The sequence below is a fragment of the Carettochelys insculpta genome, chromosome 5, assembly GCF_033958435.1.
Source record: "Carettochelys insculpta isolate YL-2023 chromosome 5, ASM3395843v1, whole genome shotgun sequence".
NCBI lineage: Eukaryota > Metazoa > Chordata > Testudines > Carettochelyidae > Carettochelys > Carettochelys insculpta.
Window position 1 is genome coordinate 88,412,680 of NC_134141.1, and position 16,847 is coordinate 88,429,526.

At 45.1% G+C, this 16,847-nt stretch overlaps 1 protein-coding gene across 2 annotated transcripts in view; it reads right to left on the reverse strand.

The window, feature by feature from the left end:
• Positions 1–16,847, reverse strand: part of SERINC5 (serine incorporator 5) — a 65,242-nt gene that overhangs the window by 41,835 nt on the left and 6,560 nt on the right. For both annotated transcript variants that reach the window (XR_012645777.1, XM_074995478.1), the window contains exon 2: positions 2,129–2,296. Coding sequence is in view for 1 of the 2 variants with exons in the window: in XM_074995478.1 (XP_074851579.1) it covers positions 2,129–2,296 (168 nt within the window). In the remaining variant the exon portion in view is untranslated. The remainder of the gene's footprint in view (positions 1–2,128; positions 2,297–16,847) is intronic.

Genomic DNA, 16,847 nt, shown 5'->3' on the forward strand with positions numbered 1-16,847 from the left:
CATTTACAGAAAACTAAAGCAAGCAGATTCCAAAAAATAGAAAATTAATTAAAATTAAAATAAAATAACCAAACAATAAGTTAATGTAAAATATTTCAAAGTATTTAAATTCAATTTAATTATGTTAAAGCTAAGAAGACACAGATAAGGAATTCAGGTTCCGTAATTATTTTAATATCTAATTTATTTTTACATATATTTATGTGTTTTGTTATAACTTCTTTTGGTGACTCAGACTTCAAGCATGGCTCAGGATTTACTGGCTTCACCTGGAGAACAGAGGACAGCATACTGTTTCATCTGAATGGTGTCTGATTTTTTTGAAGACTAACCAGATACTAGAATGCACTAGAGTGGGGTAAATTTAAGACAAGCCTGGCAGCCTTTGTAATGGGAACCTTAGAAAAGCACATTTAAAAAGAATGAAGGACCATGAATTTGTGGTTTAAAGTAACTATATTTTGCAGAACCAGAAAACTTTTAATCAAGTCCTGCCTGTGAGGCTCAGGAGATTGATTTCCCACCCTTCTTGGATCTGGACAAAGAGGATGGGAACCTTCCAAGTGCAGGTATCTGTCTCTGTTCTGAGTGAAGAGGCGGCACATGGACAGTTCTCTTTTCCTGTGCTAGTTCTGCCTGAATGCAGGAGAGGTAACCTAGCCCCACCTTCTCTATAAGATCCCAGGTCTTTGGAGGAATAGAAACAGAGGTTTTTACCAAATGCAGATTATTCTCAGGAACTGCTTCCTTTGTCCCCCTTACCTGCCTTTACCTATATCAAAACCTCCCAAAAAACTTAAAAAGGTCATACCACATGATTAAGGGTGGGCACATCTACCCTACACACAGCTATCTGAAAGCGGCCAAACTATACTGGCACAAAAACATCTGCAAAGTTGGTGTATGTTATGTGCATCAGCCATCAAGTGGCCCTGAAGAAGAAACTGTAATTCACAAAACTGTACTCTCAGAACTGGAGCTCTTGAACAGGGAACCAGCGCTAGTTACAATACCCAGGCAGACAGAATGCCAGATTTCCAGTCTCAGAAGGTGGTACAAGACAGAAGAGCTGCATCCCAAGAGTCTGAGCAGGCATACAAAGTCAGAGACAGTGCTAGGGCTCTGCTCTGACCCAAGAAGTTTGAAAGGACACAGGGCCAGCATATAGGCCAAAAAAGCAGCCTGCTTCGTGCCCAGCAGGGGAACCTGACCAGGGCTGTGACAGAAGCTGAGGTTTCAGAACTATTTAAGACCACAGTCACCCTCATACTTGTGCAGTTTTAATTAAAAGGTAGTAGGAGCTGAACAACGCCTGAGTAGTGTCCTATAGGTAGCGTTCATATACACTTGAACAAGGAACACTTCTTATAAAAAGACAACCCATCACAAGAGTTTTTGAACATAAAATCATGTTCTATTCACAACTTCACCCCCGCTTTCTTTTTCAAACACAAAACTTTGGGGACTGTTCTTCCTCTTTGAATTTTCTCCGCTATTAAACCCAGTCCCACACTTTAATGCAACAGTTCCCGGCTAAGTCTCATAGAAGGAATGTTTGAGGCTACACAGTTTCTCCCCAAAGACTGGAGTTCATTTTGTTTGCTCCTACAACAGTCCTTTCATTTTCACAATCTGACAAATAGCAATGGCAAAACTTCTGGGTGAAGATCACAGGGAGAAAAATCACAGCGAGACTTCTCCCACCCTTGAGAAAAGACCATCCACCAAGGTTAGCTGGCTTTAAGACCTGCTTAGCATCCAGTCGTATCCCACAAGTGATCCAAATGAAGCCTGTGTTGTTTTTACTGAAATAGTTCCCACATAACTGAACAGGAGGAAGGCCTCTCGTCATTAGATCATTGCTCCTTCTCCTCATGAAACCTAACGAGAACCACAAACAGCTGGAGAGCAGACAGGCATTGGCAGAACACCACTCATATTTTTAAAGGGGAAAGAGAGGGAGATTACTGGAACTCTGCTTCAAGAATGACCCATTGTAAGGCTATACCTCAAGAAATATTTGGTACGGGGCTATGCCCTTCCAGTTCTGCCATCTGTACAGAAGAGTACATGGAAAGAGCCACACCACTCCCACAGAAATAACATACCACAAAACCCACTTACTTACATGCTCTTTCATTTCAGTAGCTACTGTTTTTGACATCATGACACAACAGATGAGCGTGATCAGTATGAAGTAAAGTGCATACATGAAGCGGGTACTCGTAGATTGCTTTATCTTGGGGCAGCATTTGCAGCAGAGGGCACATGCAGCAGTACCACAGCAACAGGCCAGCTAGAAAGGTAGAAACAGAGAAGATTATTCATACACTGGGCACCACCTCATTGTAACTGACTAATCCATCTGGGGCTGCTCGGAGACTTCCTAAATACTCCAGAAACAAACAGTTATCATAAGGGGATGCGCCGATCTAGCAGCGGCGGCCTGTTTGATTGCCAGTAAAGGGTAAAACCAAGGTCATCTCTAATAATCTCACTAGTAAGAGTAGGACAAAAATATATTTCTGACCTTCTACAAATGTTTTGTTCATTTTCAGGCAGCTACTACTTCTAGCCCCATCTTCCCACTTGATCCAATAACACAAATTCATCCCGGTGACAACATCCCACCTCCCACAACACACACACACACACACACACTTCAGTAACGGAGGGGGGGAAGTCCAAGGGCACCTACTATGATAAAAACAAAACCAAGGTGGCTTAATTTGTGGTCTGAGCTGTAGATTAACTCCACCTTACGAAGACCGTGTATAAAGCAAGGCCCAAAGTCTCACAGGCTGGAGTCAGGCAAGCCAGGGCCAAATCAGGCCCATGGGCTCTGACTGGGCTGGTGGGGTTGGGGTGGTGAAGCACATCCTGCCCCTGCCATGGACTGGGGAAATGGCAGCACCAATTGCAGCCAATGGGAGCGGCGAGGGGCATGGAGCCCATGTGCCCTGGGGAGCTGTGCAAGGTAAGCGCCCCTCATACTCCTCAGACACCCTCCCACCCAGACCCTCCTACCTTCCCAGTCCTGCTCCTGCACTCACCCCATCCCCACCCCTGCCAGGCCCCTCACCCCAGGCTCCTCCTGCACTCTCCCTCCCCCATCCAGATCCCCCAGCGCCATCCCACTCCTGGCACACTCCCAATCACATCACCCTCTCACAGCCTGTTCCTGCACCCTCCTTCCCACCCAGACCCCGATCCTGCTCACTACAATCAGAACCCTTCATTTTTGGTCCTACCCTGGGCCCCAAGAAGAGTTAATCTGGCCTATGAGAAGCCCTCAACCTTGGTCCCCCTTTCTCCATCCCTATCTCCTGTGAGGCTGAAGCCTGAGGGGAGTGAGATGTCTCATTCAGGGGCCACATCAGTGAGGGTTTGGGGCAAGTTAGGTGGTTTTGGTGGCGGTGGGGTTGCGTTGCTTTGCTTCTCACTTTTATGTACCTCTCAACTGAATTTTCTGTGGGTCGGTGGCCCCAACCCAAAAAAGATTGCTCACCCCTGCTCTAGCCTTCCCATCTGAGAAGCCAAGTATTTAAAAATTCTTTAACTCAAAGAGAAGCCTTATTGACTCTATTGAGTTTTTCCCAGAATAAACAGAGAACAGAAAACTGAGCAAACATTCCTTTTGCAAAGTCTGTGCAGACTGTCACGTGCCCTAAGAGTGAAAGGTCATGAGACATCCAAGATGCATCTCTGCAATCACACTGAAGCCAAAGACCATGTGTTCCCTAAGGCTACATTTGTCAACAAAACCCAGCACATCTGCTGGCAGTGTTATAACTCTCACCGTTCAGGTATTAATGCCTCTCACAACAGTGTTCTGTTGACAAAACAGCCATGTAGACGCTCCAGGGCCCTGCTGTTGACAGACAGGGCTTCCGGTTCATCAGGCAACCCTGTTTGCAGAACTTCTGGTCAACCACTCTGTCAAGAGAAGGCCAGGTACTCTGGCTGCTCTCCCTTGTCAGAGAGAATTGCTCTTTCCATCTGCTTTTATGTGTAGACGTGATCTTTCAAAAGAAGTTTTGCCGGGAAACCCCTTGCGACAGTCACTTCAGTCGACAGAGGCTCCTTGTGTAGACGTAGCCTTAGAGAACACATGAAAGATTAATACTTTTTTTTTTGCTTTATTATCCAACTGAAAAAAGCATTTCAGATTGAAGGACGGAGGGAAATCTTGACAACATTCATGCCCAGGCGGATCACAGTCGCCCTGCAGCTGATGGCATCAGTAATAAGGAGGAATTCACTGCTCGTCTTCCACCAAAGGAGAGGTATGTGTAAAATGAGGTACAGTCTTCTAATGCACAATTCACATAATAGGACAGATCTTCTTTGCAATTAAGAAAGCTTCATGCCACCCTTCTTCATAAATCCACTAAATTCAGAGGAGCATTTTCCATGCATGAGGGGATCTTAAGGAGCCAGAGCTCCAGGTGCAGCAGCTCCTCTGCCATTCTCCATCCTCTTACAGCTGGCTCAGAAGCACAGCGAGAGTAATCTTACAGCTCAGCAATCCCTGACTGCCATTAACAACTTCTCTGAGCAGCTTTTTGGTCAGCACAAATTAGAGCAGCCTTCAGGCTTTTTCCAGGAGACTGGCCTAGCACAGAGCATGCTAGGATTAGCTTCTGAAGCTACGTTTTCACTCTCTTTTTTCAGCTATACCAAGTGCTCTTTGGTCATAGCTGGAGATCTGGCCCAGTCTTATTACTAAAATGCAGGAGGATGCTCTGTAAACAGTTGCCCTAGTCACATGCTGCCCTGAGCCAGGTTACCAACTCTGTTCCCCCTGGCTCTGGCTGGCCCTCCTGCCTTTCGGCTCTCCAGCTCTCTGGTCCAGGAGCATCTATGATCCTGCTGGACCACGGATGTTGCCACATCAGTGTGTGCCCGTTTTTGGAGGTGTAACCTACTTATGCAAACCCTGTGTGACTTTGTAAACTCTCATCCTACTTCAACCTCAGAGAAATACACTACTTGATATTTAAACAGGTTAATGAAACTGAACCCATACGTCTATGCTGTTGCTGACAGTGGCTGTGCTTTCCGAGCTATGCAGAAGGAGAGAGATGACTGCTTGCTGGGAGCCCAGCTCTAAAGACAGAGTCTCCACCAGCAGCAGCACCACAGAAGGATGGGCAGGGTAGGGTATTACCACCCTTGCTTCTGTGCTGCTGCTTGCAAGGTTAGGCTCTCAGTCAGCAGCTGACATACTCCATTCACCCAGCTCTGAAAGCAGCGGGGCAGAAGCAGGATTGGCCAGTGGGTGAAAATATCACTGGGCAAAAGAAAGAGTAGCATGGTGTGGTATTGCTAGCTCTTACTTCTGGTCTGCTGCTAGCAAGGCAGTGCCTTCAAAGCTGTGTGCCTACCCAACAGCTGCTGCTCTCCAGCCACTCAGCTCTGAAGGCAGTGCAGAAGTAAGGGTGGCAATCCTGCAACCCCCTTAAAATAACCTTGTGACCCACCTGCAATTCCCTTTTGGGTGAGAAACTCCCAGTTTGAGAATCAGTGGTCACTCCTGGGAAATCAGTACAGTACAGGATAAAAGCACAGAAAAGACTGAATTTCATGGAGGCAGATCAGATTTCACGGCCGGTGACATTTTCGTGGCTGCGAATTTTGTAGCTCCCTACTAACATTATGAATTGGGAACTCTACAAACAGAATAACATAACTTGCCATATCAGCACAGGCAGCAAGAATCTGAATTACACATTTTTGAAAAATAATTGCCTAAGCAATATATAAAGCAGGAGTCGGCAATCCCAGGCACGTGGCTTGCAGCTCCAAATGCTCCACCCCGCCGCAGACCGGATTCTGTGGAGCGGAGCCCCAATTCGGACAAGCCGTGGTCCAGAATGCAATGTCATCTCCATTCTGCAGCATTCAAAACGGACATTAATTTTTTTGTTTTTTCCCTCCATATTTATTTAGCACAAACTGTTTCCTGCTGAAAACAGTATTTTCATAAATGAAAATTTTGAGTGATTTCAAACATTATTTTTGAAAAAAAAATCTACACACTTTGTATTATAACAGCAAATAAATAATGCTCTGGAAAACTGTTGGTTCTTTTGCTTGTTTTGTTTTGTTGTTTTTTTTTTAAAAAACACAAACTTTTTGTGAATGTGAAGAACTATGGTCAACTGCATACCCACTTTAAGATTCATCTTGGTCCCATTTTCAGCACGTGCACCACCTTCCATGGTTAAACATTGTTTGTGCAGTGTCTAGTTTCTGAAAGCTTTCATATGCTAACTAACTTTATGATGAGACATCAATGTTGTCATCATACCAGACTACTGGGTCTAGATGGCTCTCTTCAAAATGAAGTAGGTAGATCAAGTTTTTCAAAACAAAAGTCAGAAATGTAATCCCTAACACAAATTCATTCTTTTACCAATGCATTCTTACACTTCAGTTTAACCATAACTTTCAGCATCTACTAAATTTTTCCACTGTAAAAAGCCCTAGTTCTGTTGGAACAACAAAATGGCCGGGCACACCAAGATGGCCACAATTCAAGGGTTTTATTTTAAAGAAAGGATGCCATAGTGCAACAAAATGTGCAAGTTTCTGCTTTAAAAAAAATTAAGGTAGGGATAACAGTATGCAACAGAGAGGTTACGATTGAACCACAGTGTACAAAAAATGACGACGGGGCAGCGCTCCTTGTAAGCTGTACGCTTGTGAGGCTGCTCAGGAGAGAGTCAGATGCTACCCAGTCGACTAGCAAAGCGCCCACAGCTAGGTTTGTGTTTCTATTGGTGGTGCATGTTTGCACATGCCTCAGTGCACATAAAAACTGTATTCCACAAACGGATGGAAAAAATCCACACGTGGATGAAAAAGATCAGCAGGAACGCTGGTGGGGACTACGCTTGTTTCAAACAAAAAAAATGGTTAATTACCCCATTAACAACTTTTTCAAAGGGGTCCCAAAATTTATACAGCAGTAAGCTGCTGCTAGAGACTCTCATCCCTTCACATATAATACTTCTCATATGCTAATAGGTCAGGCAGTAGTAACATCTTCTCACTACCGATGAGAGAAACTCTCCATTACAGAGACTCACCTAAACCAGAACAAGTAGGGTTTGCACCTTCTTCCATTCCCATCAAAGGGTTTCACGGCCTTTTAATAATACCTACCCTGTTCCAGTGCAATACAGTAATCCCTCGAAATGCACAATTTCAAGTTGTGCTTAACTCGCACTAACACGAGTTAAGCGCAACTCAAAACGTGCCCCCCCCAACCCAGTTCAAATTCCCTAAGGCCCCAGTTCAACACTCCACCCCCACCCCACATGGCCCCGATTCAACACCCCTGCCTCATATGGCCCTGGCTCAACACCCTGTGATCCAGATCATGCTCCTGTGCTGCTCTAGCTCATACCCCACACACATGGCTCCAGCTCAACCCCGCCACAGGGCTGTGCAGCCCTGGCTCAACTCCACCCCCCACCCCCCAACTCCCCTGCAGCCTTTACCCACCCCAGGCTTAACCCCACTGCCCCCTCCCATCACCAGGCTTAACCCTCCCTAACTCCCCCCCGACCCCAGGACTTACCTTTCAAAAGCTGCTCCAGGTGCTCCTGCTGCTTCCCTGGCTACAGAACCTGCGTTCTGCCAGGGAAAAAAAGCCGCAACCCTCGCATAACTTGAGGGACTACTGTACTTGCTTTGAATCGAAGATAAACCGGGTGCTCAAAATTGGAATGTCACAAAGTGGACACTTCAAAACTGGGTTGGGGAAGAAGTATAAACAAATATTCAACAATAAAACCACGTAAAATGCAAGGCTAGAGACCTATAGGAATGAGGAGGAGTACATTTTGAGTCAGTACATCAGTGTTTCTCAACCTATATATATAAGTACTCCTTTTTCAAAAGAAAAAAAATGAAGTATCCCCGGACTTCTCTCACATACCCCTAAAGGTACATGTACCACCAGTTGAGAAACATGGTCCTAAGGTAATGTGAGGTCTTGAAACAAGTGCCATTCAATCTTTCCAGATTGCTGTACCCTTTTTAGGAGTCAGATTTGTTTTGCGTACCACCAAGTTACACCTCACCTAAAAACTACTTACTTACAAAAACGTGAAAATATCACAGAAGACTAATACTGAAACCTGCTGACTTTCTACCATCTTATGAAATAAATGAATTGAAATAGAATATTTGCATGTCAGCGTATGGCATATGAAGCAGTAGAAACATGTCATTGTCTGAATGAACTTTTAGATTGCACTGACTTTACTAGTGTTTTTATGCAGCCTGTTGTAAAACAAGACTAATATTCAGATGATTTGATGTGTGCCCTTGTAGCCAAAAAGGCCAATGGCATATTGGGGTGCATGAGGAGGAGCATTTCAAGCAGATCTAAAGAGGCTGCTGTTTCCCGCTATTCAGCACTGGTGAGGCCACATCTGGAGTATTGCATCCAATTTTGCCCCCCTCAGTATAGAAAGGATGTGGATGTGCTGGAGCAGGTTCAGCAGAGGAAAACAAAAATGACTAAGAAGCTGGAGCACAAGACCTATGAGGAAGGGCTGAGGGATTTGGGCTTATTTACTTTGCAGAAGAGAAGACTGAGGGGTGATTTAATAGCAGCATGCAACTTCTTAAAGTGGAGCTCTAAAAAGGATGGAGAGAAACTGTTCTCAGTGGTGACAGATGGCAGAACAAGAGGTTAATGGTCTGAAGTTACTGAAGGGGAGGAATAGGTTGAATATTAGGAAAAACTACTTAATCAGGAGGGTGATGAAGCACTGGGATGTGTCACCTAGGGAGGTGGTGGAATTTCCAACCCTGGAGGTTTTTAAGTCCCAGCTTGACATAGGTGTGACTGGGATGACTTAGTTGGGGTTGATCCTGCTTAGGGCAGGGGGCTGGACTCGATGACCTCCTGAGGTCCCTTCCAGCTCTGTGATTCTATGAGCTGATGTGCCCCCGGAAGACCGCGGTGTACCCAAGGGTACACGTACCCTTGGTTGAGAAACACTGATCTACATAATCGCTAAAAAAAAATAGTCTTAACACTTTTGTATTAAAGGGAAACCGCTAACTTAAAAAATATAAACACTAGTTTTTTTTCAAACCTACTACTCTCACAGCAAGTAGTTCCAAAGCCATATTTCAAAGAGATTAGAGAAAAAGAAAATCTGTTTCCTTTGTTTGTTTACTCTGCATTTAACAGCACTATCTACTTGTGTGGCAGATACAATCTCAAGCAATATCTTTGGGAACCCTATTACATTAAGCTTGTGTAGCACTGTTGGCTAGGTATCCTTATACGCTTTTAAGTTTCCTCTGTCGTGCTTTTAGATTAGGAATCCATGAAGCCCCACCCTCGCTTCACCCCTCCTCTTCTCACTCCCCATTATACCTCTTCCCCAAAGCCGCCTCCTCCCCCAAGCAGCGTGACCTAGAGGGATCAATGTGCAGGCCTGGCATTGGACAGCAGCGGGGACCTGGCCTCCCTGCACTCACCACGGCAGTGGGAGCTGTGGGAAGAGTAGCAATGCAGAAACCTGCTCCGCTCCACCACCCATCTCCCAGCCAGTTCTCTCCACTTCCTACGGAGGCAGGAAACAGGGCACCTGGCCCCAGCCTGTTTCCCTGCAGGCATAAGAGCCCAGTTAATTGGTTAACCAGTTAAATGGTAGGTAAACCAATTACCTAATAGGAGCTGGAGCAGTCACCCCACCAAGTGTGGGCAGGTAGTTGCTCCAGCTTTGCAGAGCCCCGAGTGTGGCCTGAGCAGCCTGTCTGCAGTAGCCCAGGCCAGGGAGGGGGCTGCTTGGGAGGCTGCTCCAGCCCAGGTTGTAGTGGTCCTCCTCTGTTGTGGACAGGGGCTGCTCTGGCCAGGCTGGAGTGACTCCACCCGCAGCGCACCGATGGTCAGAGCAGCCCCGGTTACCAGCACACCACAGGCAGAGGAGCTGCCGCCCGGCCAAAGCGGCCCCCGTCCATGACATGGGAGGGGGACCACTCCAACCTGGCTGGGCTGGTGCAGCCTTCATAGGGGCCCCCCCGGACTGGGCCGCCACAGAGAGGGGCCGCTTTGGCCATGCTGGGTGGGCAGGGCTGCTCCAGCCCATACCATGAGGCTTAGCAGCTAACCACTAACAGCCCTAGAGACCATCCCATCATAAGATGATTGGGTGCCGCTGCAGGGATCCCCCAAAGCCTAGGGCAGCTGTCCCAAAGGTCCTATGGATGGGACTGTTCTGAAGCCATGTCCTTGCTTAGAAGGAGCTGTGAGGAAACATGTCACTGCTGGTGATAGCCTGGTTGTAGACCTCAGAGAGAAAAGTGAAGCACATGCTCTAGCCTGCCAATGCCGCAGAGTAAAAGGGGCAACTCTTCAGCCTGATAAAACCTCTGGTCAGAAGGGAGTGGGACAGAGCCCCCTGGACCCAGCAATTCTATCATCCCCCTCCCTGTGACATCTGCATTCTGCCGCTCGCCCCATGAAACAAGTTGTTTTGTCTCTTACTAACGATCCACACGACAACAGAAGAGGAAAACGAGGATTGGAAAGTCATACAAGCCCTCCTGAAGGGGAAGAGTAAGCAGTGACGGAGGAGCCTGGGACCTGAAACTAATTTTCATTCTTTTTAAACTAACCAGAGCGGGCTGTCAGCAGGACCAAATGAAGTACAGCTGCAGCACAAACAGTTCTTCTATGGTAACAAAGGACAAGATCTCCCGAATCTTGTAGTACTTGTAGGCTTGCCACCTCCGAGATGCACAAGAACAAGCCACTTACTTGCTCCACAGGTTCTCACCAGCCTGACCTTCCTCTTCTGCTCCTGTGCGGGCAGAAGTGCAGGTGAGGATTTGGGGTGCTTCGAAGCCTCTTTGCCTGTGATCTTCCCATAGGTTCATACACTCCCCCCTCCCATGAACCTCAGCCCTTGAGTGAGCCCTTCCATCCCCTTCCAGGAATCCCCGCCTCATCCATATTGGTCTCCACCACCTTCTCTCCCCCGGCTGGCAGGCCTCAGGTCTGTCTTTCACTGTGAAAACTGCCACAGCCCTGGCGGGTTGAGGGCCTGACCTACACCTGTGTGCTGCACCTACTGTGCTCCAGTTTTAGCAATGTGACTCACATCAGGTGCACACGCTGCACTTTACAGAGGGAACATTGTTGCCATGACAAAAAAATGGCACATTTCCACTGGCAACAGTCAAGGCATTCCACAAACCAGCTAGGCCAGTTGAACACTGATGAGGGTAGCAGGCCTGTATAGTAATCAGAGATGCTAAAATTCAAAGGCAAATGTGGGGAGGATCTAGCAACACAACACATTCAGTGCAGGAATCCTGCCCAAAGGTTCCCCTGTCCAGCAGCTATAAGCAACTCTACACTCGTAAAGCAAACAGCCATAGGAGCTGTCTGCAGTATCAGGGCATCCTAGCAGGCTCCAACAGGCCAGAGATCTGGAGCAAGCTCAGCACAACCCTCTTCCCTGTGGTCAGCATCATCAGCAGCCTCACTCCCTTTGCCACCAAAGCGCCAAAAGGAGGAGTGCATGGAGAAGGCCCAGGCAAAAACCACTGCAAGCTGGATACAGGGGGCAAGTTACCGGAGCCAGCCAAATGACTAGGGCTGGAGGAAGTGGAGTGCTGCAGGGGCTTGCTGGTTGAGTTGGGAGCCAAGGAAACCAAAAGCTGAGGGGTGAGTTGTGGGAGAGCCCAAAAGAGGCAGGCTGGCATTTTTGTGCAAACTTTTTGTCTGTCAACTGTCATCCACACACCGTGGGTAGGAAGGAGGAACTGAAAGCCAGAATCCAGTCCAAAAGATAAACAGATTTTAAAAAACTAACTCAAAAACTTGATTCTGAGATGGATTCATTTTAACTAAACCTAAACGTTAAATTCATCTTAAATCCCCGTTAAAATGAATCAGAACTGAGTATAGTACTAATCTGATACTCCATTATGGACAGATCTTATTAAAACTTTATCACAAGATACGACTGCTAAATGCAGAGTGGTACAGGCTACGCAAACACAGCTTACATAACTGGACAGCTAGACCTAGTTGGTTTCACATGATTTTAAACAATAATTATACAGAATCCAAAAAGGAAAGTTTTGAAAAGACATTGCATTATGTTCACACCAACTACCTAATCATGACATAGTATTATTGTCTAAAAACATTTCATATTTAATTTGCATTCATTTAACACTGGAAAAAACAGACATTTTAATCAAGATTTTCCACAGACGCTTTCCTTAAATACAGAGTTCAACTTTACTCCCATGAGACAAACTTCAGAAGAAAAGGCAAATAATAAAATGCCACTTCCTGTAAATTTAAACAGATGTTTTTATATAATCAAAAGCAACCCGCTATTGGGGAGCTCTAGTGTAGACTATGCCCTCCATTTTATTCCATGGGAAAGGAAGGGGGGGGATTTACTACAAAGAACCAACAAAAATCTAAAAATCAAAATGACAACTTTAAAGAAAAAAAAAGAGAGACTTCATTCCTGTTATAAATTCATTACAAGGATGAGGGTTCTAATGTGTACATTTTAAACAAGTTTGAAATTTTCTGTTTTGGACCAGTTGTAGAGATTATATTTTGTAAACTAATAAATATTTTGCAGATCAGGATTCCAATATCCATTTGGCAAGAATACCACACACAGGCCGTGTCTACACTAGCCAAAAACTTTTAAATGGCCATGCAAATGGTCATTTTGAAGTTTACTAATGAAGCGCTGAAATACATATTCAGCGCCTCATTAGCATGCAGGCGGCCGCGGCACTTTGAGATTGACGCAGCTCGTCCAGACGGGGGTTCTTTTCGAAAGGACCCTGGCTACTTTGAAGTCCCCTTATTCCTATGAGCAGATAGGAATAAGGGGACTTTGAAGTAGCCGGGGTCCTTTTGAAAAGGAGCCCCGTCTGGATGAGCTGTGCGGCGGCAAGCTGCATCAATTTCGAAGTGCCGCAGCCGCCCACATGCTAATGAGGCGCTGAATATGTATTTCAGCGCTTCATTACTAAACTTCGAAATGGCCATTTGCATGGCCATTTCAAAGTTTTTGGCTAGTGTAGACGTAGCCACAGTGAAGTTAATTAATACAGGATGTCCTACTGTTACTAATTTTAAGTGACATTTAGAAATACTTTAGCATGGCTGTTAAAAGTTTGATAGTGTGCCCCTGTAACAATCAATGTTTGGTTTTTTTTGGTGGGAAAGCAGAATATAGTTATTTAGAGAGGTCACCAAGTAGATGTTTGACTTGGCTTGGTCTTGAAACAAACTAACATGAATTCATATTCCGTCCTAAGAGAATTTGTTGTTAGTACCTAAGACCAACAAGTTACATAATACAACTAAATACTTTCAAATTAAATCTAATAATGCTTCCCTTGACTGGCACAAAAAAAATCACACAGACATCAAGTTAATGAGAAATAGGTCTCTCTCACCTAGCTCCAGAGGACGGCTGTCAATATTGCAATAAAAAAGCAAATGGAAAACCGAGGGGGGAGGAAGGAAGGGGAGACATGAGGGGCATAGGTACTTCTTAATAAATAGGTACCACACCTTCATCACACTTTCGACCTGTTCTCTTTATGCAGACATGCTTTCACTAGACTGAATGCTGGGTTAGTTTACACTTTTGGGAATAAAAGCACAGATTATGGTCAATAGTAAATGATTACAACAATAGGTAAAATAGTGCCAATTGCCAAAGAGAAGCTGACTGATGAATGTTGACTGTAATCATAATGAAACTCTCACCTGGAAGAATACTATAAAGGGACGATCTATCGAGAAAGCATTTTGACAGACAGGTGAAAAAAAAAAAAGAACGGGTCACCATTGGCTCAAAGGGAACCTTCAAGTGCCATTTAAGGATCACTTCTAATGCCATATTTAAGTGGACTTGCTAATTGGAGGAAAAAGGGTGGTTGTCATAAGATGAGGAAATACTGAGCAACAATTAGAGGAATTAAAAAAAAAAGTAGTTGCCCAGTGAACCTACCTGGAACTCATGGAGAGACCTGATTATTTTCAATTGTAACAGGTAGTTAAGGACAATGGAGAAGGGGGAAAAATGAACAGACAAAAGCTGTGACTGGGTACACCAATAGTTAAATCTCCTCCACTTTTGAAGTTAAATGTTTTGTATACACATTTTCCTGCTGTTTGACAGTATCCATTGTACTTCCACAGAAAAGGAAGTCTCTGCTCACAAGAGCCACTAAGTAATCAAGCTCTAAGGATGAAGAATTCCCAAGTCAGGATAGAGAATCAGACCAGAGTACTGAGACAGCAGGTGGGGAATGGATGGAAGACTTTATGCCAGACCAGAAGTGAGGCATACCAGGTAAAGTCCAGACTTCTTGTTCAACACTCTCAAGATCAATGGTGTCAAATTATATGCACAGAGAAGGCCTTTCATCAAAAGAATGAGGAGGAGTAAAGGACTGATGACCCAGTCCTCCTCTGAAACAGAATTTTATGCATTTCTTGGTGGTGGTAGCAGCAAAGAAATCTGTTTCCTGGAAACCCACTGTCAAAAATGTGTTGGAGAATCTAAAAGTCCAGTTCTGACCTGTAATCTTGGTAGAAATGCCTGCTGACATAGTCAGCCTGTGGTGTTTGGTGTGTTAGGGAGGAAAGAGGCTGAGATAAGGGTGTGATTACCTATACATCAATTCTGTAACTTTACTGTTTCAGCACAAATTGGGGGGAAGGAGAGGACGTCTTGCCTCTCCTTGATGATTCGTATACTACACACATCAGGCCACATAATTATTATGATCTTCACAGGAGTGTCCTTGCTTAACAGAACGACATAGATACAGATTTCCTGACAGTTCAAGGAGGTTGATGCATAAAAGAGTCTCATGAGGCATCCCTTTGCCCTGAATGATGTATGGTGGTCTTTCCCCAAGAGGAATGTATCTGATGTTACTGTAATGGTAGGAGGAGGCTGCATGACAGGAACTCCTATAGAGACCTTGAATGGGTCCTTTCATCCACTGAGTGATCTCAGTCCCTCACTAAGTACTGATACTACCTTGCCTGGGTTGTCCCTTTTAGGAACACAGAAGGTTCTGGACCAGCCTGAGAAGCAGTGCAGGTGTAACGCGGTGCATTGTCACACAGGTACAGGCCACCACATGACCCAGCCAGTGAAAACAATTTTCTGCTAATGTGTGGGGATTACTGTGAATCTGGGAGATCTCAGATCAGTATTGTCACAGTCACAAGCCTGTCCACAGGAAGGCAAGCCCCGACTGTTAAAGCATTCTCAGAAGCCCATGTGAAGTTCATTTGTTGTAGTGAGATCAAAATGGACTTTTGATTTTGAGCTGAAATCCTAGAATATAGAACAAGGACACTGTCACCTGTACTGCAGAGAAAACTTTGGTGTACAACCACTCCTTCCAATTGTACAGGTTAAGGTGGGAAGATGAGTCAACATAGGGGAGCCACCACCACCACCTTGGAGAATAATGGCAGAAGGAAAGTACGCAATATTGAATGCAGTTCTGACTGTAAAATGGAGAAATCTGTTCTGAATGGGGTTAAGAGCAACATGAAATCATGCATCCAGAAAGTCAAGGGCCACAAACCAATCCCTGAAATCTAATGATGGAATTACAGCTGTGAGGGTCACTATCTCGAATCTCTCAGATTTCACAAAGGCATTTAAGAGCCTGAGACCTCGTATCAGTCTCCCATAGCCCATTCTTTTCTTGGGATGAGAAAGTAGTTAGAGAAGCCCTTCCCCTGAGCTGGATTAGAACTAGTTCTATGGCTCTTACACATAGGAGAAAGATCAATTCCTGTCTCTGTAATGGTTCACAAGATGGGCCCCTAAAAAAAAGTAGAGGAGTGGGAGCAGAATTGGCAGGCAGGAAGAGCAATAAGATGGGTGGAGTAATCCAATGTTATAGCCTCGAAACCCCAAGCTGTCTGAAGTAATCTGCTTCCAAGCATGTTACAAATGGAAAAGCTGACTGCCAAAAGATGGGAGGTGGATGGCACGCTGTAGCTGCAGATTCTCAAGGTGAGGATGTTCCTGGTCCTTGAACAGAGGATGCTAAGCTGAGGATGACCACTGGGCAACAGAAAACTTGTGGTAGGGGATCTCTTCTTTTGATACCCTAGTCTCTTTCAAAAGGACTCTGAGCATGGGACTTAGAAATCAGACCAGTTGAGAGCAGTGTTCCCTCTATTTTTTCCCACCATTGTGCAGAATAAGTTTTGTCATGCATACCACAGCATGTGTGGATAGACATCACCAACAGAAACACACACTGTTGGCTTTGAACACTGTGGGCACTCTGCTAAGTAGGTATTTGAATCTCTCGTGGATGGCAGCCCAAGTGTTCAGCACACAGGGAATGCACAGTTTGAGATCTACTCAAGTATTTTATGGGCAGGTGTACATATTCCAAGAGATCAGAGGCTGACCCTTGAGTCTTTTAATGTATGCAGAGATTCGGCTGTGGACCTGTTGTCAGCATTCCTTGGAGAGATGAAGCTGTTGAATGTACTATTACTAGGGTCATATTTTGCCAACAGATCTTGGTAATTTGTATCCTGAATTGCAGGGTTGCTAAAGAGTAGGTCTTGCAACAGACAAGATTAAGTTGTTTGTGGTCTTTCTCAAGACATAGACTTTGCATGATGCTGTCTGTTTACTATGTTCACAACTAAAGAATTTGGTGGTGGGTGGAAGAATAAAAACTCAGAATTTTGTTTTTTCCATTCACATGTGGGTGATGCCATGGCAGTGGAGTGGAGTGGCCGGTTGAGTTCTAGCAAATTTCAAAAGAGC